General features: G+C 35.6%; 2 protein-coding genes and 1 long non-coding RNA gene across 4 annotated transcripts; 2 read left to right on the forward strand and 1 right to left on the reverse strand.

Annotated features, from left to right (window-relative positions):
* Positions 1-654: 654 nt before the first annotated feature.
* On the forward strand, positions 655-9429 carry LOC113652163 (perlucin-like protein). 2 transcript variants are annotated; one of them, XM_047801162.1, is made up of 14 exons: positions 655-1657; positions 2073-2174; positions 2689-2757; positions 3697-3723; positions 3843-3970; positions 4053-4174; positions 4863-6350; positions 6959-6997; positions 7201-7290; positions 7440-7502; positions 7665-7682; positions 8166-8302; positions 8783-8904; positions 9117-9429. In XM_047801162.1, the coding sequence occupies exons 1-7, from the start codon at positions 1537-1539 to the stop codon at positions 4993-4995; spliced, it is 702 nt and encodes a 233-aa protein (XP_047657118.1). In that variant the 5' UTR covers positions 655-1536; the 3' UTR covers positions 4996-6350; positions 6959-6997; positions 7201-7290; positions 7440-7502; positions 7665-7682; positions 8166-8302; positions 8783-8904; positions 9117-9429. The 2 variants fall into 2 exon arrangements, with proteins under 2 accessions (XP_047657118.1, XP_047657117.1); XM_047801161.1 differs by lacking the exon at positions 7665-7682.
* Positions 8173-11279, reverse strand: LOC125138875. The gene is made up of 3 exons (XR_007137976.1): positions 11143-11279; positions 10310-10540; positions 8173-8307 (listed from the first exon to the last, which is right to left on the reverse strand). It is a non-coding gene; the product is annotated as an uncharacterized LOC125138875 (long non-coding RNA).
* On the forward strand, positions 10415-18216 carry LOC113652191 (all-trans-retinol 13,14-reductase-like). Its single transcript, XM_027161113.2, has 11 exons — positions 10415-10577; positions 11171-11353; positions 11901-12142; positions 12861-13062; positions 13728-13925; positions 14005-14124; positions 14553-14691; positions 14814-14923; positions 15088-15254; positions 15498-15657; positions 15853-18216. Exons 1-11 carry the CDS (start codon positions 10415-10417, stop codon positions 15996-15998), a joined length of 1830 nt encoding a protein of 609 aa, XP_027016914.1. The 3' UTR covers positions 15999-18216.
* The last annotated feature ends 98 nt before the right edge of the window (positions 18217-18314 follow it).

Consider the following 18314-nt stretch of genomic DNA (forward strand, 5'->3'; position numbering starts at 1 on the left):
TAGCAAGAAATCATTGTCAACATGTTTTTTTTTGTGCTAAATAAAAGTAGACGTTGCTGTGAGTAGTTCTTTGGTTTATTGTGGAATCATTTTCAGTTTAGGAAATGACGGATATTTTCGTTTTTTTAGTATGAAATCACAGTACGAATCGTTCAGGTGCTGCATTACAGTAGAATGTTGTATGTTTGAGGATGTTGTTCATGAAGTGTCCGTTTAGTTTTGCCTTGATAGTCGCTTTAACTTTGTTTCTTGCAGTACATTCCTGTTTTTTTTCCCCACTGTTATTCATTTATTAAAAGAAGCCATCATCCTAATAGATGACACGATGAGTACATAATTATATTTTAACCTCCTATCTTCATCACATATCCTCATCTAATCTCATGTATTTTTGCTTTTCTTTGCCTCTCTGGGTCCATTCCAAAAGTAACCACTTGAACCCCTTCATAAATTTCATCGTTTTGAATTGCTATATTCACAGAACAGCATGCTAGTGATTGTAAATTTCTCCACAGACTACAGATGGAAAACCAGATCTCTTTACAATGACATGTACTGTAAACAAACAAACAAGCATCAAGAACTTCGACATCAACTTCACTTCAATTTTATATATAGTTGTATGTTGAACCGAAAAGAGGAACCGGATTGAAAAGGGAAGCCGTCCTTATCTGGGTGGCCGCAGAGAGTGTGATTATAAATCATTTTCTCTTCATGAATGTGTTCTGTATGGTCAAAAAAGTGTGTGACCAGGAAGTTTATTCGTTTTTTATCATCAATTCTGTTTCCTGGTGCTCGATATCACTTCACTGGTGGAGACTTGAGCAGAAAAGTGTTTGTATTAATTGCAGTCCCAAGCCATCATCATGGTGATGATATACACAGTGTAGCTTTAGGATGTCTGGGTGGGGTCATCCTGAGCAGCAGTTAGTGGTTTTAAAAGTGATGTGAATATCGAACCAGAAGTAGGGAATCAGAACGGATCGAGCAGATCTGAAGAGGAGAAGGGTTCAGGATCCCTGGTATATCAGAAGGAGAGGCTGAGAAAGTGAGAAGGATTCCCCAAATTTCCATCCGTCTGTAGTGCTTATCTTACACAGGGTCAAAGGGAACCTGGAGTCTAAGGTTACCAAAGCATCACAAACCCTTCCTCAGGTTCTTAATTTACCTCAAAATGTTATACGGCTGAATCATGAATTTCATGGCTGCAAGTTACTACAATATTAAAACACTTGGTTAACATTTTAATTTGGTTAACCTACTCTTATTGTAGCTGTCTGTGGTTGTATGGTTTTCATGTTTCGTTTCTTTTTGCCCCATTACCTATTGAGAAATATTTAGATCAGTAAGAAACTGGGAGAAAAAAGAATTTTTTCCTACTGTGAATCCTCCATGTTTAGTTAAATGTCTCTGTTTTGTGTTGGTGATGCATCATGGGAACAACATCGCGTTAAGTATAAAAGGAAAGCACAGTGCGGAAATTAAGCTTGATGATATACATGATGCAAGTAGAGAGAAAGGAAGTGATACAGTTGTATGTCATTCCATCACCTGACTTCAAGTGACCTTATTAAAAAAAACCCCTTTGCTGTCTCTTTACTGAGAACCATGAAGCAGAAGCACATCTATGGTAATGTTACCCCAATGTCTGTGAATGGTGAGTGCTAAGGATGTGATTTTATTTCCAAACAGTTGCTCAGCAACTGACTTCTTCTTTTGACAATCGAAACAATCTAGCTAGCAGAAGCTACTGAAAATGTGTAAACTGATGTTTTCATGAGCATTAATATAGCCAGGATCTTTATTCATACACATCTGTACTAAATTTATCCTTCATTTATTGAAGAATCTGTAAGAATAAAATAATTTACTTTGATTTCAGTTATTAAATTAAATATTTTACTGTATTCAGTATACGGTCATAAAGCAAGTGTCTGGAAGAAGTCGTAGTTTTACCTTTGCTGTCTGTAAAAAATGTTGCAGTGTTGAATCTGTTAGTGATGACTGCCCCCAGATATGTGAATGTGTAAAGTAGTACAATCTTTATCTACTGAAACCATTGTGCTTTGTAGACGAAGCCCCAGGAAGCGGTAAAAGGGGCCATCGTTTGGCGGTCTCTCTATCTGTTCTCCTCTTCCTCTCTCTGATGGCCAATGGTCTTCTAACATATTTTTGTAAGTGCTTCTGAAAAATAGAAATCTAGTTCAACATCAAATCAGTATGTGGACACTTGGCCCTCAAACTTAAATGTGCTGGTGCCAAAATTGGTCTTGAATTTGTTTACTTTGTTCACTATAACATAAGATTTCCCTTCACTGGAACTAAGAGACTCGAACACTATTACAGCATGACCACGCTCCTGTGCACAAAGCACAGAGCTCCACGAAGACTTGCGTGTCTTTTACTGACTCTGACTCAACCCTACTGAACACCTTGGGATTAGCCACCATATTCGACATGCAAATCCAAACAGTCACTTTCTAAAATCTAATTACTGTAAAAACCTCCCTGAAAGAGTGAAGGTTATTATAACACCCATATTACATGGAATGCAATGGCATATGGGTGATCCATTCAGGTGTCCACAAACTCCTAGTTATATAGAGTATATAACAGTACTTTATTGCACTATATTTATCAACCATAGCGTTTTACTCTTTAAAAGGTTTGCTTGAATATTTATTGTAGATGTTAAACTCAAATGTCCTTCAGACGCTCACACTTTGCCTGGGCAGGATGGGAATTACTCAGCTGGAGGTACGTTGACTCCGTAATGTCTAGTACTAATAACAGTCATTGTATGTAATCTTAAGATTAAATGTAATTTTATATACTGTATATGGTGAGGTGTATTATTATTTATTTATTTTTAGGAAAATAGAGCAGTGTTACTGTAATATTTTCCATATTTTTAGAAGCATTTCCTTTTTATCCATATATACTGTAGTTACAATCTCAGTCAGTATTATGAATGGCCAAATGTTAGAAGAGCTATAAGCAGGAGCTTTCTCTCAGCAGGATATTTGTATTTTTTCTCTCTCTTAAAGGAAATAAGATAAAAATGTTTGATAAAAAACCACAAAGCACAAATTTTAAGGAACAACTTTATCTCTGACTGGGATAAAGTGTAGACAATTGAGTTGTGTCTTTTTAGAACTCTCTATATACAGTATATATTATCTACTGAAACCATTGTGCTTTCTAGACGAAGCCCCAGGAAGTGGTAAAAGGGGCCATTTTTTGGTCGTCTCACTATCTGTTCTCCTTCTCCTCTGTACTAAGACTCGAACACTATTACAGCATGACAGCGCTTCTATGCACAAAGCACAAAGCTCCATGAAGACTTGCGTGTCTTTTACTGACTCTGACTCAACCCTACTGAACACCTTGCGATTTACCACCATATTCGACATGCAAATCCAAACAGTCACACAGTCACTTTCTAAGATCTAATTAAAAACCTCTCTGAAAGAGTGAAGGTTATTATAATTACAGAGATTGTAACTACAGTATATATGGATAAAAAGTAAATAAATAACATTAAATATCAACCAATATATCATTTTTTTAAAATTGCAGTCTTATGTGGAGCCTGTAACTGTATTCTAATAAAATATATAACCTATAACTAGTGACTTTCTGTCATTCCTGGGAATTTCTTTTTTTAATGCTTAATGTTTGATTCATACTTTTTAGAACGTATCAGACGATGCTCAGCTGGAGGTCTGTAACCTTTCAGACACTATAAGGTCATGATATGCTATACTGTCTTACTCTATCAGTGGTAATACAGTATGTAATGTAGTGTAGTAGATCATCTTTCCCTCTTTTACTTTCTATAGAGCGTCAAATACAGTACAAAAACAGACTCTACATTTTCCCTACTGATGAAATGAGCTGGATTTCTAGTAGAGAGAAATGTCAGGAATTAGGGGGAGACCTGGTGATCATCAACAGCCAAGAGGAACATGTAAGATACAATAACTAAAGAATGTATACTGTAATATGTTTATGTTTATAATCTCGATCTGCATAATTTTCTGGCTTTCTAGAGGTTCCTTGTTGGTGCGATGAACAAATTTATCAATTCCCTGCACTGGATTGGTCTGAGAAATGTTGAAAATCAGGGCAGGTGGCTGTGGGTAGATGGAACACTTCTGATGCAAAATCTCTCGTAAGATTTTCTTATTTTTTCATTCAATTTTGTTTTTAATGTTTTCTTTGAGGCACTTTCTAGTCAAAATGATGTAGATGCCTGGTCAGTAGAAACATACCATATATCCCTCTTAGATTTATTACAGGATTTGGCAGACGTCTTTATCCAAAGGGAGTACTTTTGAAGGCTATGAATGAATAAATAACAGTCACAGACTAAAAGTCTGTTGGGAAGTAAAATAGCAAGAATAACAGAACCAAGAAAAGCTTATGTATTTCAGGAAGAGGCAGCACTTTAGACATTGTTCCTTGTTCAACATCACATTCCAAAACTATTGGTATGAATGTTGAGTTGGTTCACAATTGTGCTTGTTCTTGGAAGGCTTTCGTTTTGATTTACAAGATTGTTAGTGAGGTCAAACATTCATGTGATATCAAAAAGGCCAAATTATCCCAAAGGTGTTCAGATCAGAGCTCTTAACTAAAGGATATTAAGGTTCTTGACCAACCAACACTACAACCTTAGTGAACCATGGCCTTCTCCATGGTCCTAACTTTGTACTCAGGGGTATTGTGGTGCCCAATGAAACATTAGTTCTAGTCAAGGGAAACTTTTTTAGACAACTGTGTGCTTCCAACAGTTTTTCAATGGTTAAGTGCATCATATCTGTTTGAAAATTTCTGAATGTGAATCTCTTTTCTTTAAGCTGGTGGAAGGACACTGGAGTGGACAGCGAATCAGAAAGAGAAGACTGTGTGGGTTATTACGATGGGCAATGGGTGGATCTGCCCTGTTCAACATCAGAAAGGAGGATCTGCGAGATCACTTGCACTCACTGAGCACTGAGTGACTCTTGATTTCTCTTTGACTTTTTTCTTTTTTAATTAATAAACTTTTATCATTAAATGTATTACATTTATTAGCAACAACTGCACATGCATGTAAATATCGAATCAGCCAATCATGTGGCAATAGAGTTTTAAGTAATCCTCACATCAAGCATCAAATATGAGATCAGAAGTGTGTTCCATGTGACTTTAATCACGGCATAGGGGTTTCAATGTGTTCACGCTTGTAGGCTTGCATGTTTCTTTTTCACACCTTTCTCTATGAAACCACCAGCCTATCTAATACCAGCAATCTTGCCACGATCAAGTCACATTTTTTCATTTACATTCTATATGATAATTAACAAAAGATCTTAACTTGTATTTACACGATTTTATAGAATGTCCTATTATTATCTACACTCTGTGAGCACATTAATAGGAACACTGTATGTGTACATTAATACTGATTGGGACCTCGATTTGCTCTCAAATCAGCATCCATTCTTCATGACACAGATTCTACAAATCACTGGAAACAGATCTTTGAAATTCTGGTCTATGATTCACTTCCTGGTAAAATGTAGCCATGAAGGGATGCACATATCCATGATTTATTGGTATTAAGCATCTAAAGTGTGCCAGCATTCCCCAAGCCATTACACCACCTCCACAAGCCAGGACTGTTGACAGATTGGCTGATTGGATCCAAGGATTCATGCTTTAGGCACCAAATTTTAACTCTACCATCTGGCTGTCTCAGCAGACATAGAGATTCCCCAGACCAGTTTCTGTTCTTAGCTGATAGAAGTGGAACCCGATGTGGCCTTCTGCTGCTGTAGCACATCTGCTTTAATGTTTGACATGCAGTGCATCCCAGAATGGCACTAGCACCGAAGACTTCTTCTATCAATGGAAAGTTCTGTCAAAAATTATTCACTTTTCTTTTGGCAAATAATATACACTTCATTAAGTGTAGAGTATGTTCTGCATCAAGCATTTATCCTGTGATTTGAGTTTAGAACATCTTCTGACCAAACAGATTCAAGATTTTAACAGCCATGTTGTATAATTTATTGTAGCTGCTTGATTATACTAAATATGTACTATCTGATACATTCGATAAATAAATTGTACCTCTGCTTTAGATTGTCTGTAAGGATACACACATATTATATTATGTCAAACCATGTTTATGCAATAAATGAGGAAATGGGCTGTACCCCTGACGTCCTCTATATCAGAGCCTTCTGTCGTATATATATATCTGTATTTTCATTCTGAAGCACCAACTCTGAAGGGTTACGTACTGCTGTGAGACATGAGCGTGGGTGAGAACATCTACCAAAATGCTATTCCTAACAGAGGTGAGTGTTCACAACACAGTTCTACTCTTTCAAACCCTGTGGTTGGTCTTCAACTGCTAATTTGTTGCTGTAGCCTTAAAAGTGCTCAGTCAGCACTTTTAAAAAGGATCAAATATTAAACCTGACATTAATAAAAATGATTGTGATTTATAAACAAAAATCTCACCATTCAGATCTTTCTTTTTATTGTTGATCTGTGTTGTAGAAATATATAGAAATAAATATTTTTAATTTTTAGTGTTCTTTTGTGCAGTAAATTTGTATTGAAATCCCAACAGACGATTTATATCTTTTTAAAAAATGCTGTGTATAAAAAGGGATAATTAGTTGTATTTTGTTGTTTTACATTACAACAATACTTGCATGAAGTTAAAAAAAAATGATGTTGATTGCCCCAGAAGTGTTTTTTATTTTTTATTAGTTAGAAGAGAAGCTTGGGGTACAGAAAATAGATGGATGGATGGATGGATGGATGGATGGATGTTGACTAAACAAATTAAAGGTTCAGCCATTAACAACCACCTTTAAATGACTTCTGAATGAACATTAGACATCAGCTTTTCAGAATGAAACTGTCATTGACCTTTTTGCTTTTATTATTGTGACAGAGGAAAACCAAAAACCACAAAAAAGTCATCTTCTTATTGGTAAGCATAACCTAATAAGGCACATAGTTTAAGAAGCATTCAGCATTTTATCATTTTAAGCTGTATTTTTTCCTCAAAAAAAAAAAAAAAAAAATACAACCCCCCCCCCCCCCCCCCCAAAAAAAAAAAAAAAAAAACAACCCAGCATTTTGCTGACAGATAAAATGTTTGCCACTTCTGTTTTCTCTTGAAATGTCTTCCAGGAAGTCATAAGAAGCACAGGGTTCTGTCACTGATCTCTATAGCTATCCTTCTTCTCTCTCTGATGGCTAATGTGCTTCTTGCCTATTTCTGTAAGTGCTTTTATATTTGTCATTTACAGATAATAAAATATTGTTCAATCAGTTTAAAACATCATTTCCAAGAAACTATATTCACTTATTTATTATTTGAATTTTTGTTTCGACCATCTTATCTATGGTGTTTTTGAACATTTCTTTAGATTGTAAACTTAAATGGGCCCAAGTGACTGTTTCTGAGAAGATTGGGAACTTCTCAGCTGAAGGTGTGTATCCTTACGGACACTAAAGGTCATCAGATCATGGAAAATTCATTATAGTAATTAATTGTATTTAGTATATAGTATATAGTAATTAAATGATTATCATTTATGTTTGATTATAAATTGATTAAATATTTCTGGATTTTTTATTTGTCATATATACAGATATATAACAGACAACTGGTATGTATAATAATAATAATAATAATAATAATAATAATAATAATAATAATAATAATAATAATAATAATAATAATAATAATAATAATAATAATAATAATACTGTTAATAATAATAATAATAATAATATACAATAGCAATAATAACCATAATAATAATAAAAATTATAATTATTTTTATTATTGTTGTTGTTATATTAGTAGCTTGTGAGAAATATTAGTAGAAATATTAGAAATATTAGTAGCTAGCCTACCCAAGAATCTGAAGAATTTTGCAGTCTAATAAATTGAGTCATATTTTATCAAAGCAGATTCTCAGCAGAAGTATTCAATCATTGAATCATAGCCTTAAGAATCAAAATCTTACAACTTCAAGTGAAAAGCGCATGACGAAATGTACATCCCTGTAAAATTAAAAATAATCATGTATATATAAACATCGTGCCTTTTTTAATTCCTCTCACTTACACATAATTTTTCTATTTAGAAGCTGAAAATCAACACATCATTTACAAGGAGAGAGTCTACATTATATTCGGTGATGAAATGAACTGGAGCTCCAGCAGAAACAGCTGTCAGAAACTGGGAGGAGATCTAGCCATCATCAACAGTAAAGAAGAACATGTATGCTGAAAGAGAAAACAGTGACACTTTCTGTCTGTGCACCTCTGACTAAATCACATATTTTGTTTATACATATATTAGTTATATATATTTATATTTATGCATATATGTACATATTTAATTTATATTATAAATATATATTTTGATTGTTGAAAAAAAAACTGCTGCAAACATTATTTTGGCACATGGAAAAGATTGTTTTTTAATTAGTAAAGTATCCAGATGCCACAACAACATACAATGCCACGGTTTTAATTTTTTTTTATATATATTCATTTAAACGTAAAGTATCTCTACATCACTGTTACTTTTGAAATCTTTTTGCTGCAGAAGCAGCTTTTTCTTTTCAATTTAAGTCAACAATATACAGTTCAAAGCAACAATATCTTATATTATATGTAATTTTGCATGCAACAGTATTTTATAAATCTATATTCATTCCCAAGCCTCACAATTTTGCTTGATTTTGTTGCTTTTCAGGATTTTATCAGTGGTTTGGTGTCCAAAATGGCTTCTTCTTTGTTCTGGATTGGTCTGACGGATGCTGAAAATGAAGGGGTGTGGCTTTGGATAGATGGGACACCTCTGAATAAAAATCTTTCGTAAGATAATTAATTTCTTAGTGTTTTTTTTTTTACATGAATGAATATTTTCATGATCTATTCTGGCAGTATAGTCACTAACCTATTTTAAATGATAATAAATAATATTGTTTTAAGTTTTAGGATTTTGCTTACTGTATGAAATACTGTATCATACTGTATGAAATGAAATTCACTGAAAGTGTGCATTTGATGCTTTTTTGTTCTTTAAGGTGGTGGAAATATACACCAGATGATTGGAATCAATACGACCCACTAGGAGAGGACTGTGTGGTTTATTATGAAGGGGAATGGGCAGATGTATCTTGTTTAACCTCATATATGAGAATCTGTGAACTCAACAATCAGTCATTTTTAAACTAAATATGATTTTCATCTACTACAGTTGGATTGACATTTATCTGCTGTAATTTTTTTTTACCTTTTCCCTCACTGGATATATTGTTTTCTCACTTTTTTGCTTTCAGAATGTGCTGAAGCTTCCAATAAATTTTTTATAAACTCTGGTGCAAAGAGATAAATACATTTTATTTATGAGGCCTGTGTCATTATTGAAGCTGGTTGACTTTATAAAAGACTTAAATCTGGGGATAGATAGGGATAGATATTGAAGTAATTTATACTGACATATGTTTTCGGATTGCGCAGGAAACCCTTCCACAATCCCACTAAGGAATCCATTTGCAATTTTTTTCTCTCCTTCTGTCTTTCTCTCCTTCTTTTATGTTTTTCTCCTTTGGCTTGGTTTAGTTCACTTTGCTTCCTTATTGAAATTTCGTTCTTTTGTTTAACCTTCTGATTATGACTGTGGCAAAGATCTCGTAAATGATTCAGGCGTGAGTAACTTACAGCTTCATTCCATTTCACCTTTCTCTCTACAATATAAAATATTTTACATTTTAAGTGATTTAAAAAAAAAATTATTTTAAACTTTAATTATACATACATATATATATATATATATATATATATATATATATATATATATATATATATAAAAATTTATTTTTATCCTTCTTCTTCTTCTTCTTCTTCTCTATTTATTTCTTTTTTCTCTCTTCTGTTTCCATACTTCTGTAAAGCTGCTTTGAGACAATGGGAATCGATTTTAGAGATTTCTATACAAATAAATTGAATTGAACTGAATTTAATTGAATATATTTAGACTTTTATCAACTGAACTTTCTTACTTGCTTATTTATTTATTTATTTATTTATTTATTTATTTATTTATTAGCGCTGAAGTAACCATGATACGACGGTTTGCATTGGATAATCATTTAATTTTGCGACTTCCAAAGTTATTTTGTGCTGTTAAAATAAAAGATTTTTTTATTTTAAAGTTTATTGATTATACACATTTTTATCATATAAACCTTTCTTAAACTGGGCGTCTCGTGCGTACCTTGGCTGAAGCATAAACCCGGAAGTGTTCGACACACGGCGCTCCACCCGGTCAAAGTGTCAAAGCAGATTTTAGGTAGCGAACAGATAGAGAATGACATGAGAAATGTGGGTCTCTATAGGATTAATCGTCGCACTGCTGTTTATTGCTTTATTCCTTAAATATGTCTTTGGTAATTCCGGGCCGAGTCCTTTTGATGTCGACATGCGCGAGCCGCTCAAACCGGTACAGCTGGATAAAAAGGAGAGAAACAAAGTGTTAAAACAAGGTGAACATTTTGTCTTTGTATCAGGTGTTGAACCACATTTATTCATTTCTGTTCCCAGAATAGCTGAGATTAATATGCATGTTATGTTAAAAAAATATGTAATGCACCTACATTCTTCTGCTGTGAACTATTTGTTTATTGACATTGTGTAAACTTCAGTGTAAACATGGTTAAGTGCATTGTTTTCTTCTCTGTTTTGATCTAGTGATCTATTTTCAAAGATTGCTCATAATAGCTCTTCATTTAGTATCAATAAGAGCCTTTTATCTTATAAGCCTTAATTTTTATGTCTTTTTCTTTGTTTCAGTAAATGAACAGTTACTAATGTAACTTAATCAAATAATTTGATCAAACAATTACATGGACAATTGAACACAGAACCAATGTAAACAAACACTTTTTTTGGTTTTCGCTCATTTTGTCACATTTAGCCAACATGCTGTCAGTTGCATTCATCAAAATGTTATATAATATATATTACATATTACATAATATATCCAGGGAGAATGACATCTGTATAAAATTTGATTTGATTTGATAACAATGATTTGGGCCGTGATGTCACCTTTTAAAAATTTATTTCCTCTCCACAGGCTTTTTGGCCAGTAGAGTTCCTCAGGACCTTGACGCCATTGTGATCGGCAGTGGTATTGGTGGGCTGAGCATCGCTGTTCTGCTCGCCAAGGTTGGAAAGAAGGTCCTGGTGCTGGAACAACATGATCGTGCTGGAGGATGTTGTCACAGCTTCTCTGAGAAAGGCTTTGAGTTTGATGTTGGTGAGAATGCCACCACTGTTCGCCTGTTTTTAGTCTCTGCCAATTTCCTTCCTCAAACAGTACCTGATTGCCCCATATCTGACATGTAGCAACATAATGAGCAATAAGATTTTGCAACCACGGTTACACAGTAAACCCCACCCTCTTGCACAAACGTGAAAATTAGGTCATTTTCAGTTGTTTTTTTTTTCTTTTTAAATACAGATTTACTAGACTACAAATTGTACTAGACACCAAAATAAAAAAGGACCTCGGTTTTCTTCTGATCAAACACTGCACAAGCACACTTATAAGTACTCATTACTTCAGTACTACTGTATTACTTCAGCCTTCAACAATGTGACAAAAGCACATACGACATTAGCTCACGTCTAGTTGAAAGATTTATAGAAATGTTTTAATTCCTGTTATGTAATGAGGCATTTTAACCTCAAAGTCTTTTAATGAGATTGTTAGAAATGTGTCAAAATACCTGTCCTTGAAAAACACCTAAAGATGTATTTCCTTAAGGTAACCGCAGTATTGATCTCACCCATCTCTGTTGTAGGGATCCACTACATTGGTAATCTAGAGGAGACAGGAAGATTCCGCTGCATAGTGGAACAGCTGACCAATGGACAGTTACAGTGGGAACCGCTGGAAAACCCCTTCGACCAGGTGGTCCTGGGTCCGCCGGAGAACCGGCGCGTCTACCCCATTTACAGTGGCAACACTCGTTTCCCAGAGGAACTGAAGAAGTGCTTTCCAGGAGAGGAGAAGGCCATCGATGAGTTCATGAGATTGGTTAAGGTGAGTCACAGCTGTGTTACATTCATCTAAACTACAACACAGATAATGACTTAAGGAGGTAATGTAAGTAAAAATACCCCACTGTTCAGAATTTAAATATAGCCACATTATGTAAAGATGAGTTGTAATAAATATGAGCACAGTGCAAATCAGTGCGAATGAAGCAAGATTTTGAAACCAGCAAAATAATGATAGTCTTCTTTTATTGTACTGGCTTCTTGGGTTCACTAAAGTATGCAGTTTGCAGAAGTATGTATTGCAGTTTGCAGAAGTTTGGAAGTAAACTGATTGCAAAGTAATCATGACACGAAGTTTGTATGGTTTTAGAAGATGTTCCTTTTTTCAACATAAATAACAAGGCTTACAAAATGTACGATGGATTAAGATAGAAATTGTGAAAATTGTCTAAATCTCTAGTAACTTATAAATCCTGGCTGTATAACTAGCAGACTAGGTATCCAAGACTTTTTTTTTAACCCAGACTCTTCATGTATGTATTATCTGTACGGCAGATGCTTCATGCCTGACATTTCCCAGCTATTCCAAGTAGAATTGAACGGGTAACTTAAAATATCTATCTTGTAGTGAGATTGTATAGTTGTATTGTTAAAGGGTTTTGCATTTATACTCCAATGTAATTTGTCATGATGAATTATCTCTATCAGCTGATCTGACAGTAGTTTCCACTACAAGTTCTTTGATCTAATATCCTTTCCAGAATTGTGGCCGTGGCGTGTGGATGGTGTTGCTGCTTAAGCTGCTCCCCTCTCCTGTGGCTAAATTCCTGGCTTATACAGGACTCGCTAATCGCATGTCCTACTTCTTCTCCTATGGCTCACGCAGCCTGAGCGAGGTGGTGAACAGCCTGACGGAGAATAAAGAGCTCAGGGCTGTGCTATGCTACATCTTCGGCACCTACGGTGAGATCCACATCTAGCAGATTTTTGTTTGACAGATTTTAAAGTCTTTTAGCAGCTAACTACGGACTATGGCAAAGATGAAAAAGACATGTACCAGCTCCAGTTGGATTCTGCTTCGTGAAGATTCGGGCATTTAAAGAGAAGATGCCAACTCCATGTGGTCTTTGAGGACCTAATTAATACAAAACTGTCAGACTGTATATGACTAGAAATGACATTATTCATAATAACACGTTCCAGTGTTTATAACAGTTAATAATCACATCCTCCAGTGACACCAAAATGAGGATGAGGTTCCCTTTTGAGTCTGGTTCCTCCTTTTCTATCTAAGGAACTTTTTCCTCAACGCAGTCACCTCGGTCACCTCAGGCTTGATCATTAGAGATAAATACAAACACATTTAAATATAAGTCTAATATTAATATTGAACTTTTTATTATATCAGTCTATATTAATAATTGTGTAATATTAAACCTTTTGTACTATGTTTCTTATGTTTTGTGACAATGTCCATTGTTAAAAGCGCTAGACAAATCAAATTGAATTAAATTGATTTGGAAAAAGAAGCTGCTTTTCTATAGAAGCACTAATATGATACATTCTGGTTATTTCTCCTACCACAGAGGAAAAGCCGTACTTAGTGTTATGTTGTGATATGTTTGTAGGAAACGCCCCAAAAGAAGCCAGTTTCTCCATGCACAGTTTACTGGTGTGCCACTACCTGCCCGGTGCCTGGTACCCTAAAGGAGGTGCCAGTCAGATCGCCTATAACATGATCCCTATCATTGAGAAGGCAGGAGGAGCCGTGCTCGTCAGAGCACCGGTCAGTCGCATCCTGCTCAACGGCGCCAACGAAGCTATAGGTAATATCGAAATCATCATCAGACTTCTGATACTCCTGACTGATATTATGGCAAGTGATTTGGATGAATTTGATTACAGGGGTGAGTGTGATGAAGGGACAAGAGGAGGTTCATGTCCGCGCTCCAATCGTGATCTCAGATGCAGGAATCTTTAACACCTACCAGCAGCTACTGCCTAAAGAGGTGCAGACTCACGCAGGTGAGCTCCAGACAGCAGGGATGTAGAGGGACATGATGGAAAAGAAAAGAAAAGTACAAAATAAAAATAATGACAAATATGTGTGGATAACTTCCTGGGAAAATGCAATACATGGCCAAATTTGGCTTTTAAGTGTTTATATATATATATAGTTCCAAAAAACTGCAAAAAAAAATCTGAAATAATAATAAACAAACAGAAAAATTAGCATTCCTTTTCAAATTACTTTGTATTTGTTCGTGATTTTTTTTATAGTTATTCGTGTTAAAAAATTGTGTGGATAGGGACAAAAAACAAGACAACAACAACACTGTTGTGCCTTTTAATCAATATAAGTGACTTTTGTTTTACTGCTGTATTACAGTTTGTTTCTAGGAGGTTAATATAATACGAAAAATAAACTGTAACAACCACACTGTATGTAACAGCCATTCAGAAGCAGCTGAGTATGCTAAAGCACGGAGAAGGCGGCCTCAGCATCTTCATAGGATTGAACGGGTCGAAAGAAGAGCTGGGCCTCAAAGCCGAAAACTACTGGATCTTCTGCGAGAATAATCTGGACGAGCTGTGAGTGACTGAACACCTCTTCTTCACGTACATCACAAGTCTTTTTAATTATATAGAGCTCCAATGTCCGAGCCTTTGTCTGAAGATACGTAAAGTGCATTTATTTTTAATCCCTCCATCAGATTCAATTGCTACATTAAAGGAGAGAGGGAGGATTCGACAAAGAACATACCTATGATTTTTGTCGCCTCACCATCTGCCAAAGATCCCACCTGGGAGCAGAGACAGCCAGGTTAAAAAAAAATTAGATATATTATATATATATATGTATTAGATAATATGCCTGAAGTTCCTAATGATGTTTTTCTGTCTACGTTACATCTGATATCAGGTGATTAGTATTGTAATGAATTTCATTTGAAGCCTGAATACTGATGAAATCTGTACCTTGTGCAGATAAGTCCACTCTGAGTGTGGTCAGCTTCGCCCCTTACTCATGGTTCGAGGAATGGAAAGACGGGAAAGTCAAGAACAGAGGGGACGACTACGAAGAGCTTAAGGAGACCATCATCAACTCTGTTTTGGAATTGTTAACTCAGATTTACCCTGAGATCAAGGACAAGGTACAGACTTTTACTTCTGGTAATTGCAATAATACCTCAGCAAAAAAAAATCAGCAGCTGGTTGTAATCAGTAAAGTGAGCTTTGCTGCTTTTCTCAAGAGTTTTCATAAACCTTTGTTCTTATGACCTTTTTCTTATATTATTTCTCTCTCTCTCTCTCTCTCTCTCTCTCTCTCTCTCTCTCTCTCTCTCTCTCTCTCTCTCTCTCTCTCTCTCTCTCTCTCTCTCTCTCTCTGCCTGCAGATAGAGTATATTGAGGCTGGCACTCCCATCACTAATCAGCACTATTTAGCAGCTCCTAAAGGAGAGATCTATGGCGCAGACCACAGCACTTCCCGCTTCACTGCAGAAGTCTGCGTTACCCTCAGACCACAAACACCCATCAAAAACCTCTTCCTTACAGGTATGTGCACGTGTGTGTGCATGCGTACGTGCATGTACATCAGTTTTGTCTACATGCACGTACGCATGCACACACACGTGCATGCATACGTGTGCATGCGTACGTGCATGTACATCAGTTTTGTGTAATGTTCCATGAATATTTACTCGGTCCACTGCTTACCTGTCTTCTGTCTGTGCGCATTTCTTTCATTAGGCCAAGACATCTTTTCATGCGGTTTTGCCGGAGCAATCGCAGGAGCTATGGTCTGTGGCTCTGCTATTCTCAACCGCAACCTTTACAGGGATATTGAGTCCCTAAGAAAGAAACTGAAGAACACCAACAGTAAGAAAGTCCAGTAACAATGGCAACATGCACTCATCCCCGGCTGATTGCAGAACCGGCAAGACGGCAACGATCATCACTTGATCCTCACTAAATTAATATCAGCTCTGTTAATCCCTGTTATTTTTTGTAATCACGTCTCTACAGCAATGCATTTGTATACTGTAGAATTGAAATATGGATACGATCATTTCAGTATTGCAGAACTCTGTTCTGACACAGTGTCGATGCATGTATCAACATTACCCTATTATGACTACTATGATTTTAGAAAGTTTTAGCAAAAAATGTACAGGATATTTTTCCCATCGAGTCAATCAGTGGACATGATCAGAACATCAGACCCATTTAGAGTACTTGGGATTTAACAGAAAATATACCTCAGGATGTACATATGATCCTTCTGCATTCTTTGGTTTACAGCTGCTGTAAGATATTACAATCAATTGATGATCTCTATTTTCAATTTTTCTATCGATCACTAAATTTAGCAGCCTTAATAACAAAGAACTCGAAGCACTGTTTTTTTTTGTTTTTTTTTATACAAACTACCAATAAAAACAACTCTTTTTAATCAGATGCAGTATATTTTAATATATAAATGAAATTTCATACTTCGGGATCTTTATTTTTGCTGAATTGGATGTAAGGTCTGGATGTGATTATACCTACAGGATGATTTTTCATGTAACCTGGTGAGCTTTGGTTCTTTTTACCTTGCATTCCTATTACAAGATTTTCCCAAGGCTCAGTATTAAGACCTCTTTCATTCACCTCATACACTAAATTAATGGACTCCATGATCAGATCCTATGACTAGACTTCTGTTCTTATCCTTTTTCCACCCAAGTAGATATCCAAATGATTGTTACGAAACCAGATTTTAAGTCGATTACTCAATCTAACAAACTCCTTATAGTCTATCCAACATTCCTAACTTAGAGACTCGGTGTGGGGCTCAACATCTCTGACCACATTACACTCTATTGCACTACCAGATCATTTTCACAACATCAGAACACATTCTGCTCAGATTCTCAAAGCTTCTGCAGCTCTGCTAAGAATATTAAGACTGCTGCTGCTCACTTTATAACCTCTTGCCCAAATTCTCTCCCATGATCCGTGTATTGAGGTTTGTCCATAAATCTGCCACAGCAAAACTCAAATTGCCCTATAAAACTATTGCCCTTGGGCTCCTGAGTGGCTCAACAGAAAGATCACGAGTTACCAACAATGCTACTGCCATCTATGGGCTGGAGCCAAGGGCTCAAAATTACCAGTGCTGTTTTGGAGGGAGGGATGGTGTATTCTGTCTGTCCTGTCAATCACAGCCAAAGCAGTCTGTGGGCTGTGAGCTTTACTCTAATTGTGTTATGCTACACTGTGACCTAACATGAGCATCAAAGCAGTTGGAAAAGATGATCCTGTCTCTTGGAGGAAACGTGATTTAACCTTCATAAGCCTTTGGGAATTGGCAGGACATTAAATTGGGAAGATCGTAAGAGTAAATTCTTCTACAACTTCACGTTACCTGGCTCTTTAGTTATGGAATCGATGGCTAAGATTGAACTCTGTTCTTAACCACACTTTCATTTAATGTTTATGTACTTATGTAAGTGTTCAACTCAAACCATGATCAGACATAAGGGTTAACGAATCAATCAAGTATTAACTGGACCAAACTTGTATTTGTATGAACCAGTATTCATTTGTGTACAATGTGCCTTTAATTTTCAAGCCTTGAAGAGTGCTGTGATGACTGCTGTGATTTTCTCAGTCTGAAAAGAAGCATCTGCACAATAACTAACTGTAAAATATTCAGCACTTTCAGTTATATTAGTTCTCACATGTTTTGATCTGTGACACTTCTGGGACATTGATCAAATAAGGAGATCAAAATTAAGTGCAAAGTTTGGTGTGTTTTTTTAATCTGAAGGAAAAAAACATTCAAATTCGTTAAAAAATAAAAGTACTTTATCTGAAGATATTGTAGTACTTTAGTAAGATATTTGGTATGAATGCTTGCTACAATAATCACTGCTGCCTTGTTGCTTTTAAAGACTAAATAATGTGTTCATATTCAAGTATTAATTTTGAGTAACATTTGATTTGACTAAGTATTTGTACTTGAAGTTTATTTTATTGCTTTATTTTATTGCTGTATTAAATGTTATTAATGATGTGTGCTAGAGTATGTGTCGAATTATGACGAACAATAAACCAGCTTCACTGTTGTTTTGAGCATCCTGTCATTTTTATGTTGAGTAAATAAAACGCAAATTTGACTGACTCGAACATAAATTTTAGAATTAGCACAAGGTCGTTTGTTGTAG

This window comes from Tachysurus fulvidraco, chromosome 15 (genome assembly GCF_022655615.1).
Source record: "Tachysurus fulvidraco isolate hzauxx_2018 chromosome 15, HZAU_PFXX_2.0, whole genome shotgun sequence".
Classification (NCBI taxonomy): domain Eukaryota; kingdom Metazoa; phylum Chordata; class Actinopteri; order Siluriformes; family Bagridae; genus Tachysurus; species Tachysurus fulvidraco.

Excerpts from the sequence above, each read along its gene's own strand:
- LOC113652191 (XM_027161113.2), top strand. The coding sequence starts at position 10,415 with ATGTGGGTCTCTATAGGATTAATCGTCGCACTGCTGTTTATTGCTTTA. Across the intron at positions 13,926-14,004 it reads CGGCGCCAACGAAGCTATAG|GGGTGAGTGTGATGAAGGGA; the intron begins GTAATATCGAAA and ends ATTTGATTACAG. Across the intron at positions 15,255-15,497 it reads ACCCTGAGATCAAGGACAAG|ATAGAGTATATTGAGGCTGG; the intron begins GTACAGACTTTT and ends CTCTGCCTGCAG.
- LOC113652163 (XM_047801162.1), top strand. The coding sequence starts at position 1,537 with ATGTCATTCCATCACCTGACTTCAAGTGACCTTATTAAAAAAAACCCC. Across the intron at positions 1,658-2,072 it reads TACCCCAATGTCTGTGAATG|ACGAAGCCCCAGGAAGCGGT; the intron begins GTGAGTGCTAAG and ends TGTGCTTTGTAG. Across the intron at positions 2,175-2,688 it reads TGGTCTTCTAACATATTTTT|ATGTTAAACTCAAATGTCCT; the intron begins GTAAGTGCTTCT and ends TATTTATTGTAG.